The sequence below is a fragment of the Monodon monoceros genome, unplaced genomic scaffold (genome assembly GCF_005190385.1).
Source record: "Monodon monoceros isolate NGI ecotype Baffin Bay Population unplaced genomic scaffold, NGI_Narwhal_1 Super_Scaffold_21, whole genome shotgun sequence".
Lineage (NCBI taxonomy): Eukaryota > Metazoa > Chordata > Mammalia > Artiodactyla > Monodontidae > Monodon > Monodon monoceros.
Window position 1 is genome coordinate 78,685,639 of NW_021703778.1, and position 23,673 is coordinate 78,709,311.

The window sequence follows — 23,673 nt, forward strand, 5'->3', positions numbered from 1 at the left end:
GAGTTTGGTGAGGTCAACATTTTATGCATACTTTTATTATATTCCCCTGACCTGGAAAATGTATTTAGCACATTGCAGGGGTTAACATTGATATCCGTGAGCAAATGAACAGGCAGAAGAATGATTAGAGTGAGAGAGGTGAACTTCGTCCAGAGGTCTGGGAAGCCAGGACAGTGACGTCATCAGCTCAGTGGGAAAGTTCAGTCTAACAAGCGTTGCACACTGGGGCTGGCAGACAGTCTGGGCTACGGTCAGCGGCAGTTTGACCGCTTTGCCCGTGCCTTTCTTTAGCCTGGCTTCCCCCTACGTCTCCTAGTTAAAAGCCTCACCTTTGCCCCACTCCCAAGTCCAGCCCCTAACTTTCCGCCGGCCCCATTGGCTGCGCGACCGCCCAATGGGCAGGCAGAAACCGCGGGCTTGCTCTCCTCGCCGGGGAGTCCGCTCTCGTTCCCGAGTCTCGCGAGCGTTACGGTGACTCGCGGAGGCGGTGCAGTTGGGTTCGTTCGCGGCTAGTGTGAAGCGAACGGGTGCCGTGACCATGTTCCGAGCGGTGGCTCCTGGGCAGTTCCGGCGGGCGGTGAGTCCGGGCGGGAAGGGTCGAGCCCGGTGACGGTCCAGCCTCGATCTGCTGTCCCTGTGAAGGTCTGGGCGAAGGTCACCGCCACCCCCGGACCTGATTGGCCCTCGCGCTGGCAGGCCCAGCCCGGCCTGGGGCTCGGGCTCAAAGTTCTGGGGCCTGCCCTTGCCTCCTTTCGGGCCGCCAGGTGGGGGTCGAGGTCAGAGGTCAGGGTACTGAACCTGCGCTCCCGCTGCCCCTCCTCTTCCCCGTCTTCTTCCCAGCCCCTCTCCCAGCCTCCAGCACTGACAGGCCGCCAGTTTCTCCACCTTTGACGGGGAGCGAGCTGCTGAGTCCCCGGGGAATCTTTACCCGAGGGAGGAAAATGTCGCCGCCGGCATGTCCTCTTGGAAAAAGTTTAAAACCTGAATTCAGCTTGGAAGGTGACGTTTCTGGAAGAATTAAACATTTTCCCTGGATGCATTGCGGTTCTTCGAATCCACTCACTGTCAAGTGCTGGGGCGAGCGAGGGGCAATGTGGTTTTGGAAACTTGCTCTGCTCTCTGGCTACTGGGGCAGTGCTGCGTTTAGGTGATTGTGCTGACAGCTGTAGCCAATTTTGAAAGGCAGGCGTCTTTTTACTGCAAGCTGACCTGCTTTTAAACCAGCAGATTACTGGTTAAATAGCTAGGGAACGATATTGGTAGCGGCAAGTTTTTGATGCTTTCATTAGTTACAAATCATAAGTTTACCACATTTTGCTATTGTGAGAAAGACTGATAGAAAATATGTGTTTGTCCTAATGCTATGGGACAGTAGTATTTGGAGATTGACCAATTACAAGTCAAGTAACAATTTATATTGTAGATTCTGTAGATATTCTGATGGTTAAGTGACAAGATTGCTAAACTTGGGTCAGAAACTTTCCTGACATTTTGTACTTTTTCTACAATTTTTCTTGTGCATGCATGTTTTCATACCCACCGCTGGGATTTTCTCCCTGAAACATAGTTGGCAGTATTTCTAGATATCTGTAGGCCCTTTTCTTATGTATTCTTGTTCCCTTAAAAAAAAAAAAATCCCAACCCTGCCCCCCCCCATACACTCAAAGTTCAAACCCACATCCTTCAGGTCAGTGTTCAGTCTTCCCCAGAAATTTTCCTCAGATGACTCAGACATAAACAAGTTAAAGTCATGGATTTGGGAAAGTTCCAGGTATCAGAGCCAGATTCTTACCTATACAGTAATTGGAAGATAGTTATGTGGACAGGTTAGAAGTCTGGCATAAGTGAAATAGTTGTGGAGGGGGAATTTAGGACTCAGTTATTTTGTAGCACTAACAGAAAAAAATGGAATGACTAACTTAAGTCATTATAAACACTGCCAATATACATAGGCAGTATTTCCAAATCTTTGCTGTGGTTTGCCAAAGACTTTGACCTTGACTTTATTTTCAGAGTTTGAAGTCATGCTAAGTAGAGTAGCTCCTCTAAAGTCATTAAGAACATTTGAGAGATTTGAATTTCAAGGGTATAGGAAAACAGCGGGAACACTTGTAAAATGGATACGTAAATACACATACATATTTAACTTTAAAAATTTAGAAATTTCAAGCTTACAGAAAAGTTGCAAGAATAGTACAAAGAATTCTCAAAACCCTTTGCTGAGTTTCACCGGCTATTAACAGTTTGGCACATTTGCTTTCTCTCCTCATATATACATATTATTTTTCTGATATAATATGTATGTTGCAGACATGCTCTATACTCCTAAATAATTCAGTATATGTTCTATGAACAAGGAGGTTCATCTTTCATTATCACAGTATAATTGGCAAAATCAGCAAGTTTAACAATGATACAATACTATGATCTGTAGATATTACTCAAGTATTACCAATTGTTACTCATTTGTAGCAGTATTTTTTTATTGTTGTTTTTTAGTTGAAGTATAGTTGATTTACAGTGTGTTAATTTCTGCAGTACAGCAAAGTGATTCATTTATATATGTGTGTGTACACATTCTTTTTTATATTCTTCTCCATTATGGTTTATCAGGATACTGAATACAGTTCCCTGTGCTCTACAATAGGACCTTGTTGTTTATCCATTCTCTATGTAATAGTTTGCATCTGTAGCAGTATTTCTTATTCTGGTCTAGGACACTCTGGGATCATGCCTTGCATTTAGTTCTCATGTCTCTTCAGTCTTTGTTAGAAAATTCCTCAGCCTTTCTTTGGCTTTGATGGCATTGGCATTTTTGAAGAGTACAGGCCTTCTATTTTGTTGGCTGTCCCCCGATTTAGGTTTGTCTGGTGTTTCCTCTGATTAGTTTCAGGTTATGTACTGGCAGGAGTATCACAGAAGTGGTATTGTGTTCTCAGTGCATCATATTAGGAGGCTCATAATGTTGGTTTATCCCGTTATTGGTGATGTTAATTACTTGGCTAAAGTGTTCAGCAGGTTTCTCCACTATCAAATTACTACTCATCTGTTCCTGATTTTTAACTAATTTGTGGAGAGATACATTGAACCTATAACCCTTCTGTTTCTCATCAGACTTTCACCCATTAGCCTTATCTGTTGATGATTCTTGCCTGAGAAATGAGTACTGTGATGTAAAATAGCGATTTTTCTAATTTCATCATTCCTTCTACTTTTTAAAAAATTAATCAATTTTATTTTATTTTTGGCTGCGTTGGGTCTTCGTTGCTGCACGCGGTCTTTCTCTAGTTGTGGCGAGCGGGGGCTGCTCTTCGTTTTCATGAGCGGGCTTCTCATTGCGGTGGCTTCTCTTGTTGCAGAGCTTGGGCTCTAGGCATGCGGGCTTCAGTAGTTGTGGGACGTGGGCTCAGTAGTTGTGGCTCGTGGGCTCTAGAGCGCAGGCTCAGTAGTTGTGGCGCACGGGCTTAGTTGCTCCACGGCATGTGGGATCTTCCCAGACAAGGGCTCAAACCTGTGGCCCCTGGCAGGCGGATTCTTAACCACTGCGCCACCAGAGAAGTCCATTCCTTCTACTTTTATTAGCTTTGTATAATTATAAGAAAGAACATTTTCTTCTTGCTTACTGATGTATTTATTTATGGACTCATGTATCCTTACTTCATTCAGTAGGTTACTTCATCCATTACTACTCTTAAATGTTTTGGTGCTCAAGTTGTCCCAGATTTCTAAAGTGCAAGTCCCTCAGTCTGGCTCCTGTTTACTTATATTTATGATACCGTAAAGTCAAAATGAGTTATCTGAATCCCCACTCTTGCAATTTAAATAAATTGTTCTGTAGCTAACCATGAGTAAATTCAGGAAGATATGTTTCTACAAAACCACATTTTTAATAATAGATTTATCTATTAAAAGATTAAAAAGATTAAACTGTTAACATCATAATGTGAATATAGCTAACACTATTAAACTGTACATTTAAAAATGATTAAGATGGTAAATTTATTGCAACTAGTGAAAAAAGATACCTTAAACTGTTAGAATGTCTAACACTATTAAACTGTACATTTAAAAATGGTTAAGACGGTACATTTATTGCAACTAGTGAAAATAAAAGAGATACCTTAAACTGTTAGAATGTAAGTTAAATGACTCGCATTTGGTATCTAAATTCCATTTTCATTTTGATTTATCTGTGGCCTTGAGCAAAGTCTCTTGGTGGGGGGGGGTGGTCCTCAATGTTATCTGTTAATGAAAGTGTTTTCCATCTACAGTAAAGAGCTGGGGAACACAATAAGAGGAAAATAGGTAGTTAACGTTCTTGCAGGGTTATTGATTTGAATTATTAGTATTATTTTACTCATTTGCATTTGAAATTGATTTGTTGACAAAGATACCAAAGAGATGTTTTACATGGAGAGTGAAGCAACACTTTTCAAGGTTATTTGAGTCTTCCTGTTACTATATTCATTGCCAGACAGGAGGCATATCTACCTTGATTCAGAAGCTATGAAACTGGTATGAAGGAACATGACATTTTTCAGAGTCCCCGGTCTATCATTGATGAATGAGATTGAACTCTGTAATTCACATGCAAATTTTAATTTCTTTTGAAAGAAGAAAGCCAAGTTTGATGTGGTACTAAAACATTTATTGCATAAGGGGAATTCCGTAAAATTATGCTTCCTTGCCAACGTGTCTACTTAAGGGTCTTCTCTGTTTTTAAAGTGAAGTAAATTGACTGTGTTTTTAATAATATAATCAAAGTCATATGACATTTCTAGTCATGATTGAAAGCTATCATATTTTATTACTAAGGAGGTTAAAGTACAGAAATGTAATATACATTTTTAAATTACAAAATATATGTTAAAATAGGGATGGGTAACTTTAATTATATATTTATCTTTTTCGGTAGAAGTTGGAAAGATTTTATAGTTTGTTCCTGCTTTTTAATTTTTGAGTTAAGCAAAACGACCCCCACCCCCTTACCATTACCCCACTTAGTTTTCAGAAGTGGGGGAGATAGATTAAACTTATTCTTACTACTTTAGGTTTTGAGTGGGTTTGTACAGTAGGGAGTTAGAGTCCAACTTTTTTTTTCCTTCTAACACCTGTGGTAGTTTACTACCTGAACATACAGTTAAAGGCACAGCAGGAGCGCCTGAGCAGTGAATCTCCTTTGTTGCTCCTAAAAACACTGAAAAGCAAAAACAGTGTCAAAACTGTTAAGGTTGAATAAGAAAAGGACCAAAATGTGTTCACTGGACTTAGCTATCCCAGGTTGTTGGTGACTTTGAAGAGACTGGATTCAGTGTTGTAGTGGAAGTGAAAGCTGGTTTGCTGTGAGTAAAGGGGAAAGAGTGAGGTGAGGCAGCAGAGTTTATGCTTAAGGACGTTGTTTTCAAGAAGTCTGGCTCCGAAAGGGTGGAGAGAGGATGATGACCCCTTTAATCCTATCTTCAAGAATGCTGTCTAATTAAGGCCAGTCAACTTAACAAGGGTATGTGGCAGGTATGCAGAAGAAAACTTCACATTTTACTGATGGGAACTAAGTCTAGTTAGTAGTCTAGATAAGTTCTGTAAAAGTATGATGGGGTATTTCTTTAGTGATTTAGCAAGTTTGCGTACTGTTCTTGGTAGATACACATATTAACTGCTTAGATAATTAAGTTATCAATGAGAGAAAAACGGTTGCTTTTTTAGATTTTGATCATTTAGGGGGAAACTTTTCAGTTAGTCGCTAAACATTCATTGAATGCCCACTATGTGTCACGCTCAAAGATAGATACTGAGTTCACAGTGGAGGATGAGACAGACCTAATCCCTGCCCACATGGTGCAAACAGACTGGGAGAGACAAATATTGAACACATTATTTTAAGTGTGATCATTGTGACGGAAAGGTGTATAGGGTGTTTGGGGAATATGTAATTGGGGAGAGGATTAATCTAGTTAATGGGCTAGAGAAACCTGTGAAATTACTTTGTAAACTAGGGTGCTTTACCACTGTTGTTATTGGCTGATGGAGTAATAGTAAGGGTGAAGGATTTTCTTTAGATAAGAAGGCCACTTCATTTTTGAGTTTTGGCTATCTTAAATCACCTGTTTACCATTGTTTTAATTCTGTACATATTGTATGTGTTCTTATTTGATCATATCTTGCTTTTTTTTTAAAACATGGCGTTATTTCCAGGGTTGAATTAGAAATAAAAGAATGCGTCAGTCATGTTAGTTTGATTATTCTTAAAAAAACCCCAAAAAACCACCCAAGGTCTGTGGCCCCCTTGCTTCAGTTCTGGACAACTCTGAAGGGCCATCCTAGTTCCAGGGTTCCTTGTGAGATCAGCCGAGAGCTTTGTAGTGACTGCACTGCAATATTGCAGTTCAGCTTCTTCCACTGCCTAGTTCTATTTCCTTGATGCCTCCTGAGTGTCGTTCTCAAGAGTACTCCCCAATAAACTTCTTGCACACCCACACACACAAAAGGAAGATCTAAGTGTAAGGTGGCAACAAACATTTATAATCCTTAAGCATTCACTGTATGTAATTAAATAACTTCTTACCTGTGAATCTGGAATGGTCCTAGCTATGTTCATTCTCAGGAGAATCAAGAAAACAGTTATTTGCATCATTTTCTGTGGTTCAAATGAATAACCTTGAGGAGTAACTAATCTAGAGTCTTAAAATTGTTTTTTTATAGCTCAGTGTATAAAGTAGAAGTTTAAAAGGATGTTTTTAAAGCAACAGAAGATTTTTTAAAAATAGACTTTATTTTTTGGAGCAGTTCTAGGTTCATAGCAAAATTGAGCAGAAAGTACAGAGCATTCCCATATTACCCCTTCTTCCCTCCCTCACTATCAACGTCCTATACCAGAGTGGTACATTTGTTACAATTGAAAAACCTACAGTGACACATCATTATCATCCAAAATCCATAGTTTACGTTAGTGTTCACTCTTGGTGTTATACATTCTGTGGGTTTTGACAAATGTACGGTGATAAGTATCCACTGTTATAGTATACAGAATAGTTTAATTGCCCTAAAATCCTCTGTGCTCTTCCCTTTCCCTGCCAACCTCTGGCAACTACTGATCTTTTTCCTGTCTCCATAGCTCTTCCTTTCCAGCATGTCACATTGGTCAAACCGTATAGTATGTAGCATTTTCAGACTGTCTTCTTTCACTTAGTAATATGCATTTACAGTTCCTCCATGCCTTTTCATGGTCTGATGGCTCTTTTTTTTATTTTAAAGCATTGACTAGTACTCCATTTGCTGAGTGGTACCGCAGTTTATCCATTCACCTACTGGACTTTTTTTTTTTTTAATTAAGTAGGTTGCACTGGACCTTAGTTGTGGCTGATGGGCTCCTTCATTGTGGCTCGAGGGCTCCTTAGTTGTGGCTTGAGGGCTCCTTAGTTGCAGCAGTCAGGCTCCTTAGTTGCGGCTTGCGGACTCCTTAGTTGTGGCATGCGAACTTTTAGTTGCGGCATGCATGTGGGATCTAGTTCCCTGACTAGGGATCAAACCTGGGCCCCCGTGTTGGGAGTGCGGAGTCTTAACCACTGTGCCACCAGGGAAGTCCCCTGAAGGACGTTTTGATTGCTACTAAGTTTTGGCAATTATGAATAAAGCTTTCATAGATATCCGTGTGCAGGTTTTTGTGTGGATGTAAGTTTTGTTTTGGCCACACCACACAGCATGTGGGATCTTAGTTCCCTGACCAGGGATGGAACCCATCCCCCTACAGTGGAAGTCCAGAAGAGTCTTAACTGCTGGACCACCAGGGAAGTCCCATTGTGTGGATGTAAGTTTTCAACTCATTTGGGTAAATACCAAAGAGTGTGACTGCTGGATTGTATGGCAAGAGTATGTTTAGTTTTGCGAGAAAACGCCAAACTGTCTTCCAAAGTGGCTGTACCATTTTGAATTTACACCAGAGTTCCCATTACTTCATATCCTCACCAACATTTGGTGTTGTCAGTGTTTTGGATTTTCACTATTCTAATAGATGTGTAGTGGTATCTCATTCTTGTTTTAATTTGCAGTTCCCTAATGACATATGATGTAGAGCATCTTTACGTGTGCTTATTTACCGTCTGTATATTTTCTTTGGTGAGGTGTCTATTCAGAACTTTTGCCCATATTTAAATCAGTTTGTTTCTTATTGTTGAGTTTTAAGAGTTCTTTGTGTATTTTAGATAACAGTCCTTTATCAGATATTGTTTTTGCAAATATTTTCTCCCAATCTGTGGCTTGTTATCCTTTTGATGAAGAAGTTTTTAGAAGCAATTTTCAACTCATTTATTAGACATCTACTCTGTGCTAGACATTGAAGTAGAAGCTGGGGTTGTAGCAGTAAGAAGACCAGACATGACCTCTGTACTCAAAATCAAGAAGGGAAGACAAAGTAATCAGGTGCGTGTAGTCAAGTGCTGTAATGAAGTCGATTCAGAGTACTGTGTTGGTGCTAGGAAAGTTAACCAGTTGGAGGAGATCCAGGAAGCTTTCATGCTAACTTTTATTGAGCATTTATTATGTTCCAGGAACTATCCCAAGAGCTTCATTTTACAATTACTAATTTAATCCTTCCCAACAACTCTGAGATTATTACTGTTGTTATCATCATCTACATTTTATGATCTGGGAACTGAGGCACAAAGAAGTAATGGTGGAGGTGGGATTTAAACCCAGGCAGGAATTCCCTGGCTGTCCAGTGGATCAGACTCTGCACTTTCACTGCCCGGACCCAGGACTGATCATTGGTTGGGGAGCTAAGATCCTGCAGGCCGCACAGTGCAGCCAGAAAATTTAAAAACAAAAACAAAAAACAAGAACAGGCAGGGGAGCTCTAGCGCCTGTACTCTTTACCACAGCACTGTACTAAAGTTTCTTGGAGGGGTTGGCATTTAAGCAGAAAATCTAAGGGTGATTGGAAGCTAATCTGATAATAGAGGAAGAGGTCCTTAAGTCAGAGGGAACAATGTGAGGACAGGCTAAAGGTCAGAAAGAGCAGGGCAAGTTCAAGTATCCGAAAGTAAGTTATAAATAGAGCAAAAGATATATGGCTAGGGAGGTAGATCAGGCCATAGAATAAATGCCTGGTAAGCCAATCTAAGGAGTCTAGTTTACCATATCCTAAGGAGGCAGGAAGCAGTTGACTTGTTTGAGCAGGAGAATAACGTTGGATTTTTATCATTTAAAGATCACTGAGAGAAATGGATTGGATGGGAGCAAAGTTGGTTTGGGAGTCAGTTGGAGTAATAAGAGAGGGTTAATGGCCTGCACTAGGTAGTGGAATTAAAGATGGAGAGAAGTGAGTGGAGTTAGGAGATACTATATTTAGAAGGAAGAATTGTTACAGCTTTAGTGGTTGATTGGCTGTGAGAGTTGAGGAAAAAACCCAGATATGACTCTCAGATCATGGTTTGGGCAACTTGTTAGGGGATGGTGCATCCCCTGAAGAACTCCAGAGAAGCAGTATGGGAGGGGACTGGAGGATCAAGGGAAAGATGAGTTAAGATTTGGATTTGCTGAGTTGGTGAGTGATTGATGAGTCAAGTTAAGCAATTGGATATGCAGGTGTAACCTAATTATATAGGTCTAGCACTTAGGAGAGAGATTTGATACCTCTATCTCTGTCTGTATATCTCATTTTTATATAGATGATAAATTATAAATTAAGCAATGGAAGTAAGAATGGACTAGTCAGTAATTTCAAACATTTTGAGAGAAGAAGTAAGCATGAAAAGTATTTGTTGGTAATTTTGGTGAGTGCAGAAGCCAGGATACAAGTACAGTAGTTGAGGTGTGTATGGGAGATGAGGAATTAGCTGGAGTGAAAGGTGGGATAATGGATTTTTAATTTTGGGTTTCATTAAAATTGGGAGAGCTTCAAACATGTTTTAAAGTTGACGGGAAGGAGCCCAGGAAAAGGGAGAGGTGGGAGAGGTTGGAAACGTTACTGAGAGGTGATTACAGAATGAAGTGTTTGACTAGATTTGAGAGGATGGAATCCAGAGTCCAGACGAAGGGATCAGATCCAGGAGGAAGGGCCTGCAGCAGCTTCTACTGTGATAGAGCAGGGGTGGGAATTTCTGTGTTGGATATCAGGAAGGGGAAGCAGTTCTTTTCTGATGGCTTCAGTTTTCATTGCAAAGTAAGAAGTGAGGCTTTCTTCTGAGAGTAAGGAGCAGACTATGTTGGCAGTTTGAAAAATGTCAGAAGGGGATATTGGAAATAGTTGCTGTGGAGAGTGAGTGAGAGTGCCAACAAGGATGTCATAGTAACATTGCCAGGCAGAGGGCCCAGATAAGGTTGATGACCAAGAATATATGGTGGCACTGGTCTGCATGAATTAATTTTAATTTAAGTAGCAGTGTTTTGAAGAGATTGAGATTCTTTTCTGAGCAGCTATCTTACTGATTTCAATAGTTACCTTCAGATGTTTAAGATTTGGCTCCTTTTTTCCCCATAAAAGAGAGGGCCCTAAAGTCTACAGATGCAATGAATGGGTCATAAGATAATGAAATGACTTTCATTTAAAAACCTTTTCAGTAATGGGACCTGTATTTTTTTTTTTTGCGGTACGCGGGCCTCTCACTATTGTGGACTGTCCCGTTGCGGAGCACAGGCTCCGGATGCGCAGGCTCAGCGGCCATGGCTCATGGGCCCAGCCGCTCTGCGGCATGTGGGATCTTCCCGGACCGGGGCACTAACCCGTGTCCCCTGCATCGGCAGGAGGACTCTCAACCACTGCGCCACCAGGGAAGCCCGGGACCTGTATTTTTTGTATCTTTTGTGATATTCTATACCACTTCTATTTAAAATAGGATTTTAGGGTTACAGAATTTTTAGAGCTGGAAAAGAGGCCTTTGATATCATCTTTTTGTTTCTTTTTGACCAGTGCTATTTTTTTTTAAACAAGAGAATATTTGCTAAGTGAAACATTACAGGAATGACCCATATATAAAACAGCTAAAAATGATGGTGCTTTGATGAGAGCTGGTAATTAAAAACCCCAAATCTGGAGTCCAACTACCTGGACTTTAACCTGGCTCTGTTTCTTAGCTATGTAGCCACTAAGCTCCAATTCCCTCATCTGTAAACTCAGGATAATAATGGTACCTACATCATAGAGGTTTCTTGAATTTTAAATACAATTTTATCTTAGTACAGGGCTCTATAATATTAGTTTGGTTAATTTGGTTAAAGCAAAGCTGGGGACCATTCTGGCAGCCCTACCTGCCTGGTTCTCACTTTATTCTATGCGGTCATTCCTGAGGTGCCTCCCTGGATGGAGTATAGTCTGAAAACCATTGATCTAGTTTGTCTCCTTCAATTTGAAGATGAAGAAACTGGGCTCTGGAGTGAGGAATAACATTTTAAAGGTCACAGACCAGTTTTTTCTGCTGTAGGCTACACACAGCTGTTATTGCTGAATTAAGCTACATAACCATGTTTAGATGCTGCAGCTTCTCTTTAGGTGGTATCTGAGAAATAGAAGATGGAACATTGAATTAGAAGAAAGCGTAGTATTAAAAAAACTATAAAGGAGTCAATTGATAAAGTAATATGGAGTGCCTTATGATATATGTAGTACTTAGTAAAGATTGATCAGATAGACGGACTGAGTAGTTTCTTATGTATATTCTTTTGTTGTTTATTCTTATAAATTTAATTTTGAATAGTCTTTTAGAAAGAATATGCAGTGATCCCTTGGAAGTTCTAAAAGGCTTGACAATTCCTTAGGACACTACCTAATTTATCTTATGTTAGAACTATAATTTATAGCAAATATGGGCCTTTTGCCACCAAATCTTGGATTTATTCTTTAAATGGTGATGAAAAGCTCATAATTTTTATGGCAAATGATGTGTGAAGCATAATCAAAAATATGGTGTCTGATATATATTGGTAATAAATAGTTTGTTACTGGCAATTCTTGTGAAATGTGATTTAAATCATAAATTATGCCATTGGGTCCTAATTACAAAGTTCTTTACAAGATATTGTGCTCTTCTGATTAAAAAAGAAGTACTGTATAATTCTACAGATGTATATTGGAAACAATATTGTTCTAGACTATGGGGATACAAAAGTGAACAGGCATGGTGTTTGTCTTCTAAGAACTTTCATGCCATCCCAGGAATTGTGAATTTTGAATTGCTACAACTTTTCTGGAGAACAGTTTGCGTCAATCTGTATTAAAAGCCTTGAAAATGTGTCTATCTCTTGATCTAACACTCCTAGGAATTTGTCATAAGAAGAGAATCTTAAGAAGTGCATAAAGATTTCTAACCTTAACCATAAAGAATTTCACCTCTCGTGAGAAGGCAATTTTTTTTTATCGTAAAAAAGGAAAAGTTATACAAACAGCGACTTGATTTGGCAAAAACAAAAGTCTAATTTTCTCCCCTTTTCTTGCTCCCTTTGAGTGAACAGAAAGGGAGGAAAAAAGACAAGAAATGCTATCCACTGATACACAATGCAGCAATTTCTTCCTCTGGCATATTCTTCAGTGCTGTCCTCTTCCTCTTTCCATCCTCATTCTGTGGCTCTGGAAGCATTTCTGCCCCTGAAGGCTTGCCTTGGAGTCTCTGGCCCCCAGCTCTGGGATTAGGTTCAAGGATAGAGGGGGTTTAGGGGGCTGAGGAGAAGGAAGGGGTTGCAGTGGTAGAAGTAGGAGGCTTAGAGGAAGAAGGGCCTATTTTGTTGAAGGTTGCACAGAATCTGACTTAGTCATCCGTGGAAGCAGAGCAGGTAGAGTAACTTGGCTAAGTTTCAGCCAAAAAGGTCTTACTGGACTAAAAGGAACTCTTATCTGTTGAGGATAAGTGCAGAGCTTTGGCTATGAGGATGCTCGTCTCTGCATTATTTATAATAATAAAAAATTACTAATAACCCAAATGATTATGGAAACTAGTTGAACTGATATGCTCATATATTAATAAAAAGGTGAAGAATATAGCAATTGATATATACAATAGAGTAAACAAAAAAATATGTATTTTGTCAATTTAGTTGTGCAACCAGCATTATAGTCCTGTATGTACCTGGCTTCCCTTCATTCATACCCTCTTTGTAAATTTTAAGCTCTGGGTACATTTTACACTCTGCTTTGTTCACTCCAACTCCAGATCTGAAGATTATTGCTGAATTTAAAGCCACAGAACCATGACATTTGATCATCAGTGCCCCTTTTTCTCATTTTTCATTGCCGTTTTCCACAAGGATAGTTCCCAAAATTTTCTCCTTTCCTCGTGCCTGTGGTATGCTTCCTTATCCTTTCACATGATAGGAATACCTAAACTTCCTTCCATTCTTCCTCTTGATTCTCTGCTTCATGATCGGCAGCTGCCAACATTTTGGCTCTCTTCATTAATTGAAAACTTATAATTGTATGCGAACAAGTCTTAATTTCTCTTGAAAACTTTGAGTGCAGGGACCATTCTTGTTCACCTTTGTGTTTCTGGTGTTTGAAATTATTTCAAATGACCATGAACTATTGGTGGTCTCTTGATAGTCCACAGTAGCTATGGATGGTTATTAGTTGGTTCCAAGATACTGTCCAAAAGCTTCTTTTTTGAAGTTGGAAGCATATTTGAACAATTGAAACTTTAGCAAAATTGCTGTGTAGTATTGTATTTTAAAGGCAGATTTACATTATCAGTTATTTTGGTATTCATTTTGCCTGAAGCAACAGAACTTTAGTAATTGATTTCATAATCATTATTTCTAGATACACTGTACTGTTTAGCAGTATTGCTGCAAGTGAATGTAATTGGTAGTAGCTGATTCCTAGTTTGATAGTTAATGTGTTCTAAGGATTTTAAATTTAGATACATTTATCAGTTTGTTATTGAACATGGATTAGTGGGAAAGTTGCTTGGAAATAATAAAATTTTTTTTCTAACAGTAGAATACTAATTTGTATTCTCTGTTTTTATTAGGTAAGACTATCAGTAATAGAGTGATAGACACAGCCCAAATTTTTGCTACTGAGCAAGTATTTTATAAATACATTTATAAAACTGAATATTGCATACAGTTTTCTTTAAAGCACACATGCTTACCAATTAGAGTAAAAATAAAGTTTGTATTACAACATTCTTTTTTTCTTTCTCTTTTTAGGCCTCATTGCTACGATTTCAGAGTACCCTGGTAATAGCTGAGCATGCAAATGATACCCTAGCACCCATTACATTAAATACCATCACTGCAGCCAATCGTCTTGGAGGTGAAGTGTCCTGTTTAGTCGCTGGAACCAAATGTGACAAGGTGAGAAATTTTTAAGGTCAACCATAGCAAATATAATCTCCATCAAGAGACAGGGAAAGATGGAGACAGAGAATTATGCTGAGGACTGTAACCCAAACTGGTCTCTGGTCCTCATTAAATGCTGAATGTCACAACCGTTACTACGTGTGAAAAAAGGAACTAAAAGGTTTGCTCACCAGGCATTTTATCTTTTGAAATGAGGTAGAATACTTAATTTAGTTCCACTGGCACCATCATGTACCATCAGGTACCAAGTAGAGTGATAATATTTGAGTCCCCTTAGAGGTTAATAGCCGATCCCTTTTTTGTATTGATGAATATACTTGCTAATTGCTTTTAATTCCTGTAAGTGGTAAATCTGGAAAAAGTATCATGCGTGTTAATTTTTAATTGGTGTAAGAATTCAAATGTAAGTGTTATGCTTTCTAAACTATAGCTGCTACTAAAAGGTGTTCTTCATTTTGGTTGTTGTTGAAATAAGACAGTGACAGCTTTGTAAACTAACCCCCTGGAAAGGAGCTCTAATGTGGTATGCAGAGTCTGTACCTCTGGGCTGTAGTGTAGTTGAAATTGTGCTTCAATTAAGCTTACCCAGCTTGAGCCGCCCGTTCCCTCTCACTATACAGGAGTTGCCAGTTGTATAGCTGGGGGCTTGGACCTCAGAGGAAGAAATCCCTAATAGAGCATGTTTCTTTTTAGAGGGTTTAATTTATTTTTTATTAAATGGCACTGTTGCAGAGCATGTGATGTAATGCAGGTTCAGAATGTTAGTGTTGCTTCTGTCCATATTCTTATGTGAAATTGGTATCTTACAAGAATGTATTCAAGCAGGTTTGCGGTTATGTGGATTTCTTTACCAAAATCCTGCTAACACTTGTTGAATCTTATATAGTTATTAACCACAATGTATGATGATATAGCTAAACTATCTTTTTGGTTGCCCTACTTTCAGATATACTAGTTCTGGATTTGATTATTTATTTTGCTGTGATTTTAAATAATTATTCTAATATGACTTAAAAATATTTGATGCTATTTTATTTACATTATTTTGAGAAAGATCAAAACAAATCATCTTTTCTTCAGGTACAATTTTATTGTCGTGCCACATTTTAATCTTAAAGAAAAACAATCAGTACCTGTATATAGAGACTCTGTTAATAGCCTAGGCGTATTTCAGTTTTATATTGTTTTCTGTAGGTATCATAAACAGCAAGTGACTCTTCTGTGTAGTGCCTGAAGTTTTTGCTGGTTTTTGTTTTTTTTTAAAAAAAAGATGGTTTTGATAGTACAAGATTGTCTTCCAGTGAACACTTGATTCAGAAGAGGTGCTTTTGCACTGCATTCTTTCTTCAGTGAATATTGTTACAATCTTACCCACCATCAAGGGAGGGGACAGGAGGCACAGCATTTTATGCCTACACCTCAGTGAATCAGCATGGAGGTAAACAAGAAGACAGTAGACCATAATATGATTACCATGTTTCTCCTAAAGCAGAAACTAGTTATGCTGTAATTAAAGAGATTTAAAAGGAGGAATTCTAATTGCCTTCTGTATACAGGAAGTCTGAGTGGTCAGAAAGCTTTCCCAGAACCCCATCCTGATTCTAAACAGAAGAAATGAGGATTTCAAATACAAAATATTTTGCTTCATCATAGATAAATATATGTCAGTGAGTAGGAACTCAGTGGTTCACAGGGGACTGTTATATAAGATTTTCTTTATTGCCCAGATTCACTCACTAATTTTAAAATCAGCAGAAATTATTATTGCCAGATAAAGTGCAGTAGTCTGTATACCAATGTGGTTAACTCCTGTTCTTTAGCTCTAGGAACCCTGAGTCTGAAGTGTGTTGGCTGTGTTGTTATTGTGAAAGAATCTAACTGTTGCTTCATTTTCACCATTTCTAAAATGTGAATTTACATTTGCACTGAGTGAAAGGAAAGAGCACAATGTACAACAAAATTTGAGTAGACAGCTGTGTTGATTTTGGTTTATCAATGAGTACTTCTCTTTTTCAAGGCAGGAATTTTTGTTTAAGGTCAGTGGACAGTAAGATCAATTGGCTTAAGATTTTCTTTGTTAAATAATTTTTTAAATTCCCAAATAGTCCTTTTTCCCATAAGAACAGTTTTTACAGTTGGCCATTAAGATTTTATGCTCTGTTGATAATTGTAGTGGTGGATCTATCAGTATCTTTCTGTTAGATGGATAATTGAAAACTTTTATTCATAGGTGGCACAAGATCTCTGCAAAGTAACAGGTGTAGCAAAAGTTCTGGTGGCTCAGCATGATGTGTACAAAGGCCTCCTTCCAGGTGAGTTTTTCCAGTAGAAATAAATAAGTTTATGAATTTATGAAATAAATAAAATACTATGAAATGTGTTTATCAAATGTGTTTAATTCTCAGAGGAACTGACACCATTGATTTTGGCAACTCAGAAGCAGTTTAATTACACACACATCTGCGCTGGAGCATCTGCCTTTGGAAAGGTGAGAAGATTGAGACTGTGGAATCTGATGTCACTACTTGGAAGCATTAGATTTCATTGTGCTGAAAATGTACAGCAGACTTTGTTTAGATAGCTAATCCTGGCTTTCAGAATTAATGTGATAGTTTTGCTAAAATGTATTCTTTCAAGATTTTGTTATAATTTCTGTGAAAATGCTATCTCCAGGCTTTCCATTTTGTCACAGAGACAACTCTGTTCTTTCAAGATTTCGTCACAATTTATTAGAATGCCTCTTCCAGATTTTCAGATTTTGTTATGGAGAAAACTCTATTTAAAAAAAAATCATTTTTCTTTAAAAACAACGTTGAACTTTCTTATTGTGTGAATGTCATTTGTATTAGTAACCCATCATAAGAGATGGCTTTGTTTGGGTGACTGATGGATATTTAGAAAGGCCAAATTTATCTGCTTGGGGGATTTGGGAAGGGCTGTGTGGTTGAAGACATCCTTAGGGTAGAGAAAGGTGTAATCTGATCATGTGCATTGTGATATGTCTGAAGAAAGAATGTGCTATGAGATGGGTCGTGGTCTGCATGAAGTTTAAAAAAAAGGGAGGGGGAATGTAGGGGGAGCCCAAGAGAAGGAATTTGTCAGTGGGTCTTTCTTGCTCTCCCTGTGACCATGGGTATTATTCTAGCTCCCTTTTCTTTTATCCCATTCTTAATAAGCTGCAGCTTGTAGCTTTTATTTTTACCTTTAAAGATGGTAAATTAAGTTGTACACAAATACATTCTTATTATAAAAGGTGCATACAGTAAAGCAGTATGCAGAGCAAGGTATCACAATTCCCCTTTCTTATTCCCAACTCTCTTCCCTCTTCCAAAGTACTGGTGTTAACAGTTGTACATTCTTTTAAGCCTTTTCCTGTGGATTTTCAAATTATAATAAATGTACTTTTTTTTTTTTTTTTTTTTTACTTCTAGAATGTGATAGTATAGCATGAATTGTTTTGTGACTGGTGGTTTTCACTTAAGAGTATATCTTGAAAATATTTGCTCATAATGTGTCTATCTCATTTTTTAAATGGCTGCATAATATTTCATAGTTAGCCAAGGATGGACAGTTAGGTTGTTTCTAATTTTTTTGTATTTATGAACTTTGCTGTGAAGAAACGTCCTTGTATATACCTTTGTATACATGGGCTGGTATTTATTTAGAACAGAGTTCTAGAAGTGAAATAGCTGGGTCAAGACTACGTGCTTTTAAAATTTTGATGTATATTGCTAAATTGCTCATGAAAGGATGCCTCAGTTTGCACTCCACCAGTTACATAGCTTGCCAACACTTGCTATTGTACATTTTAACATTTCCCCCCAATCTGATGTGTGAAAAATTACATCTTTAACAATTTTGCATTTCTCTGATTGATAGTGAGGTCAAATATCTTTTCATATAGTTATCAGTCATTTAAATTTCTTCTTTGAAGTGTCTTGATTTGACTTTTTTCCTTTTACATTCACAATTGTAATTGATTTTTAAATATGAGTTTGGGGAATAAGATATAAGCTCTCTCATCAGCTAACCATGTCGAGTGGTATTAGCAGTGAGTTCCCAATAGATTGATCTCTTTTCTTGCAAAATGAATAGTGTTTGTGAATATTTATATGTAGTGCAATATTGCTTCTAGACGTGAATCACTGCAAACATGTAGGGATCTTGCACTGTCACCCATGTGAATTGCTCTAGTTTGTTTTTAAGCTCAGAATTATCACTTTGAATTCATTAAATTTTTTCTTTTAAGATTAGTAGAATTTCTAGGCAATAACAGAATTTGTAATCTACAATGTAAATACATGAGTTTAATGAATAATTGTCCTTTTACTAATAACAATGTGACAACAATTAGGTTGTCACATTGCAGACTATCATAAGTTTTCCCATTTTTGTGTGGGGTTTGGTAATTGCTAAGTAAGATGGTTCTTATATATATGATATATGACTCTGGGCTAGTCATTCACCTTCCTGAAATCTGTTTTCTGATATGTAAAATGATGCGGTTTGGCCAAGTGATGTCTATGATCTACCAACTAGAAATGTTAAAATGGAATGGGTTTTTTCTATGGCAGGTTTCACTTCCCTTGGAAATGATTAAGTCAGAGGCTTGACATCCAGCTCCTGTACTTTGGATTGTTGTACATGAGCATTGAACTAAAAGATCTTTATGGACCATTCCATCTCTGAGAGTTTGGTTCTGTGTTGGGTGATTTAAACAATTTCGTGAGTCTGAGTTTCTGTGATGAGAGTTTACCTAAAAGATTGTTAAACCAAGAAGGGGTGTTTGTTGTATCTGATTAGCTAGATTTTAATACTCTAGCCTTGGTTTGTATGTTGTGACATATGGGAGTTTTGAGAACAAAGGTCACATAATAGTAGCTGTTGCTGCAGCCTCTGAATGGATTTGGAATGAGGAAGAGTCCATCAGATTAAGCTAAACAATTGGCTGTATAACAGTTCTTCACCAATTGTGTTTTCAAGATACCACACCTTTGTGCTGGTATGCTAGAGTTTAAAAATCTGTCATCTTTTTGTGCATCAAAAGAAAACTGTGTTAGTTATTGCCTCTCCTTCCCTGAAACCATGTGGTTGAGCCTGTTGGATAGTGTAGAAATAGATCTGTTTACCATCCATCCTCTCAGGACATCCAGACAGAAGATCAGACCTGGAAAAACATGTGCCTTTAAGTACTGTGGTAAATTTTTTTTCAAGAAGTGCTAAAATAAAACAAGGGATAATAGAAGTACAAAATATATTAAATTTCAAGTTTAGAAAGTTCTAAAACTTTAAAAAGAAGCACAGTCTGCATATCATAAAATTTGTAAGAGAATCTGCTCAGCCAGGTAACAATATTCCAGCAGTATTTCCTGAACAATTTAAAGAAGGTGGCTCAGGAAAAAGAGTTACTTACTGAAGTAGACTTTAAATGCTGACAAATTTGGTTTGTTTTAAAAGCACGTGTCTTCTAAACCTCTTATTTATCAAGTTAGAGCTATGTTTAATGGAATTTTAATTATTTTCCCAAGCCCTTTATTTCCTATGAAATCTTAATTTTTTCTAATTGTGGATTTATAAACTACAGTACTTTTCAGTAGCTCTTTTATCATGGTTGAAAGGGGATTACTATATAACATAGGTAGCAATAGATTGAAAATTAGAAAATCTTTATAGATTTTCAGATGCAACAGGAGGAAATTTGATTCAGGCTTTTAACACTTGTTAGCATCGATTTATGTAGAACTGCTTATTAGATACGGGGCAGAGACACAAGAAGCAGAAGACACACAACCTCTGTTCTCAGGGTGCTTTATAAATTTAGTTGAGGGTCATATAGTATGTATATTAAAAAGTATTTTAAAACAAAATACACGTTAGTGCCAATTAAATAGTATAATTGTACATGCGTGCAAGAGGATGAAGAATAAAGGAGTGATTAGACGATAATCCTGAGAGAATTCTTAGAGGAACAGAGAGAGTTTGGGGATGGAGTGAGGAGAGGAACTTGAGTACTGTCATAATGAAAGTTTGCCTGCTAGAGGTAGTATCATGTACTGAGTTTAGGAGATGCCATGGAGTAAGCTCTCTGTAGAAAGTAGTGTACAATTCACCTTTTCTATTTATGTGATCAAAGCAACGCTTCACTTTTAAAATTACACTTAGATGGTGTCATCATCTAAGAGAACCTCTGAATCTAGAAAGCATGGATATTCATTCTTCACTAACTGATTCTGTTTTAGAGCCTGAGAGACAAATTTAGAGTAGAAGCATAGAGATTCTCTTCCTCTCTTTGTGAGGTGAAGTAACTAAGGCCTGGGAATATTGTGGCTTGCCCAATGGTCCCTGCTAGTGGGAGCAAAGTTACCACATGTATCTATTCCAAAGATGTTATATGCATATACAAGGAAAAGCACGTACATTAATTTTTGTTGAGATATATGTGTGTGTGTGTGTGTGTGTGTGTATATATATATATATATATATAGAGAGAGAGAGAGAGAGAGAGAGAGAGAGGCATTGTGCTTTACTTTTCTCATTTTTTAAAATTATATGGATGAACTATAATTTATAAACCTATCCCCTATTGATGGACACTTAGGTTAGTTTTGGTCTTTTTAAATGCAACATCCCTTTTTAAAAAGGTGAAAATGTCTGCTTTGAAATTTTTTGTTTCATGTACATTAAATAAACATATACAAGTATGTTCTTTCTCAGTATTTGAGAATTTTACTACTACTCTAAATATTTTTCTATATTTTCTAAATTCAGTAGTCTGTAACTGTCACACTTCATAAATGATGATCATTAAAGCAAATATCGTATCTCATAATTCAGCATACTGAGTTAAGGTAATTTATTGCTATAAAACTCTTAATGTAGTTAGAGTAATCATCGACTCTTACTTATGCTCAAAGACTATCCAAAAAGTTGTGCTTGAAATTGTGGTATGTCTAAAGATGCATGTGAGATACAAAATATTCAAATTAAAATTTCTACAGAATTTCCATTTAGAGAATGTTATTGCTTATACTTTATAGCCATCCATCAGCATGTATGTGTGTAACTCACTACTTATTTTGCTTTTAGAACCTTTTGCCCAGAATAGCAGCCAAACTTGATGTTGCCCCTATTTCTGACATCATTGCAATCAAATCACCTGACACATTTGTGAGAACCATTTATGCAGGTGAGTACCCAAGGAAAATAATTAATCAGTATGTTACATTTTTGAAAACTTTAAAAGCAGAGATTAATCTTGAAGATAGGATTTTGAAATATGGACCATCTTAAAGATTTCTGAGGAAAATCTTAGTCTTAGAATTGCTGCTGGACCATGACATGACATTCTCTCTGGTAAATCTGGAACACACTTCTTTCCTTCCTGATCATTCAGTGTACGGAGTGAGATTTTTCCAGTGATCAATAAAAATTAGATTTACTATTTAGTATATTTTGTAAGTGGCACCTGGAAAAGAACATTTTCTATTTTTTTTAAGTAGTATTTTCTTTTTTTTTTTAACATCTTTATTGTAAAGTAGTATTTTCAGTCTTCTTTGCTGCTTCTACTTCATTTCCATCTGCATTACGATATTCATTTTGGTATCTCTTTAGTTGATCTTTTGGTAAGCATGCTGGTCTCTAGTGGGGCTGGAGAAGGCAGTGAACTCTTTGTTCTTTCTGATCGAAGTTGTGTGTTTCAGTATAAATGGGCAATTCTCAAATCAGATCTTTCATCGTTAGTAGTGTTTAAAGGAAAATATTTGGTCATAGTTTAGGTCACTCTTAATGTGATTGCTAATCCATAAGAAATGTTTCAAATCCTTTAAAAGTCTTGATGCATCACACTTCCTGTCCTTTGTGCCTGATCATGTTTTCACTTATTTTCCTCCCTTAGCAAGGCATAGTAGCTTCGTTCTTATTGTCGCAGCTCATGTTGTTGAGTTACTGATTATGTTGTTTTTGGAGAAGGAAGCTTTTGTTTATATTCCTTTTAGGAAGAGTGTACCTGATTAGTGTGACTGCCTTTTCCAGTTTGTTTCTTCCACGCAGGTCAGCACTTGTTCTATTTTTAAAGACATCCAAGGTTATACAGAGAGCCACTGATATGTTTCTTCAGTGTGTAGTCCTTTATCCTATACTTAGTAAAGGTAGAAAACAAGTAACTGGTCTACAGTTTTTCTTCCTTCTCTTTGTGAAGTAAATTCTGAACCTCAAAGGAATATTTGGGAGGCTTTTTGCCTTTCATGGTGGTTTCTTAAAAATAAATGTGTATTACAGGAAATGCTTTATGTACAGTGAAGTGTGATGAGAAAGTGAAGGTGTTTTCTGTCCGAGGAACATCTTTTGAAGCTGCAGCAACAAGTGGAGGTAGTGCCAGCTCAGAAAAGGGTGAGTGTTCCTTTGAATTTGTTTGTATTTATTTCAGTTTTTTAGTTTTTAGCTCAGAGATTATATTAGAATAAGAGAAGGCTTCTAGTTAAATTTCTAATGCAGAGTGTTTGAGAGCTCAATCTAAATATTATTCCCAAGTTTATACAAAAATAAGAAATATTTATATCGTTTTTGGTCCTCAGATATTTGCTTTGGTGTACATCAAAAGGGTAGGGGAGAGGGGGGTGCATTAAGATTAATCCGTTATGTTGATGTAAAGATTTTTTTACTCCCCTCTCACTGTTGCCTGTTATAATAGAGATTCAATATAATGGAATAATGTAATAATAGTAAACTTATGGAAGGTGTTATACTTTAACATATACAGTATCTTGTTGAACCCCATAGAGAGAGGCTTATTCCAGTTTTATAGCTAGACTCAGAGAGTTAAATGACTTCTCAATGAGCTAATGAGGTGAAGGCTGGAATCTAGTTGTCTTTCATAAAATCAGAGAGAATGAAATTAGTGGCATAAAAAATTCACAGTAACTAACAAAGTTAAATTTCCTGGAATTAATTCTTTGTGTATTTCTCTTAAAAAATTATTTTTTACTGTAGAACTTGAATTCATGCTCTGTGTTTTGTTATATGTATCAATATATGCAGCGTCAAGTGCTTCCCCAGTGGGGATATCAGAATGGCTTGACCAGAAATTAACAAAAAGCGATCGACCAGAGCTAACAGGTGCCAAAGTGGTGGTATCTGGTGGTAAGTGGAATATTGTAATTTATTAATTTAAAAAAATAATGTAAACTTAAAATACTTTGCTTTTATTAGTACTCATTTTAGAGGCGCACAGGTGTTTTTTCAAATGTAAGAAGTAGGTAAGTTGCGAATATTAGTCCCATTTTACCGATTAGGAAAATGAAATCATGAGTTTAATACACAGTTTGGACTTTCTGTTGCAAATCTGTGTCATTGGCACCAGGGGGAGCATGGTACAAATCTCTCAACTCCATA

General features: G+C 37.4%; 1 protein-coding gene across 1 annotated transcript in view; it reads left to right on the plus strand.

Moving 5' to 3' along the window:
- The first annotated feature begins 414 nt into the window (after positions 1-414).
- The window catches only part of ETFA (electron transfer flavoprotein subunit alpha), an 85,254-nt gene continuing 61,995 nt past the window's right edge, over positions 415-23,673 (plus strand). Inside the window, exons 1-7 of the mRNA XM_029236799.1 lie at positions 415-577; positions 14,131-14,277; positions 16,514-16,595; positions 16,689-16,771; positions 21,370-21,469; positions 22,561-22,671; positions 23,320-23,421. Coding sequence (XP_029092632.1) covers positions 539-577; positions 14,131-14,277; positions 16,514-16,595; positions 16,689-16,771; positions 21,370-21,469; positions 22,561-22,671; positions 23,320-23,421 — 664 coding nt within the window. The 5' untranslated portion in view covers positions 415-538. The remainder of the gene's footprint in view (positions 578-14,130; positions 14,278-16,513; positions 16,596-16,688; positions 16,772-21,369; positions 21,470-22,560; positions 22,672-23,319; positions 23,422-23,673) is intronic.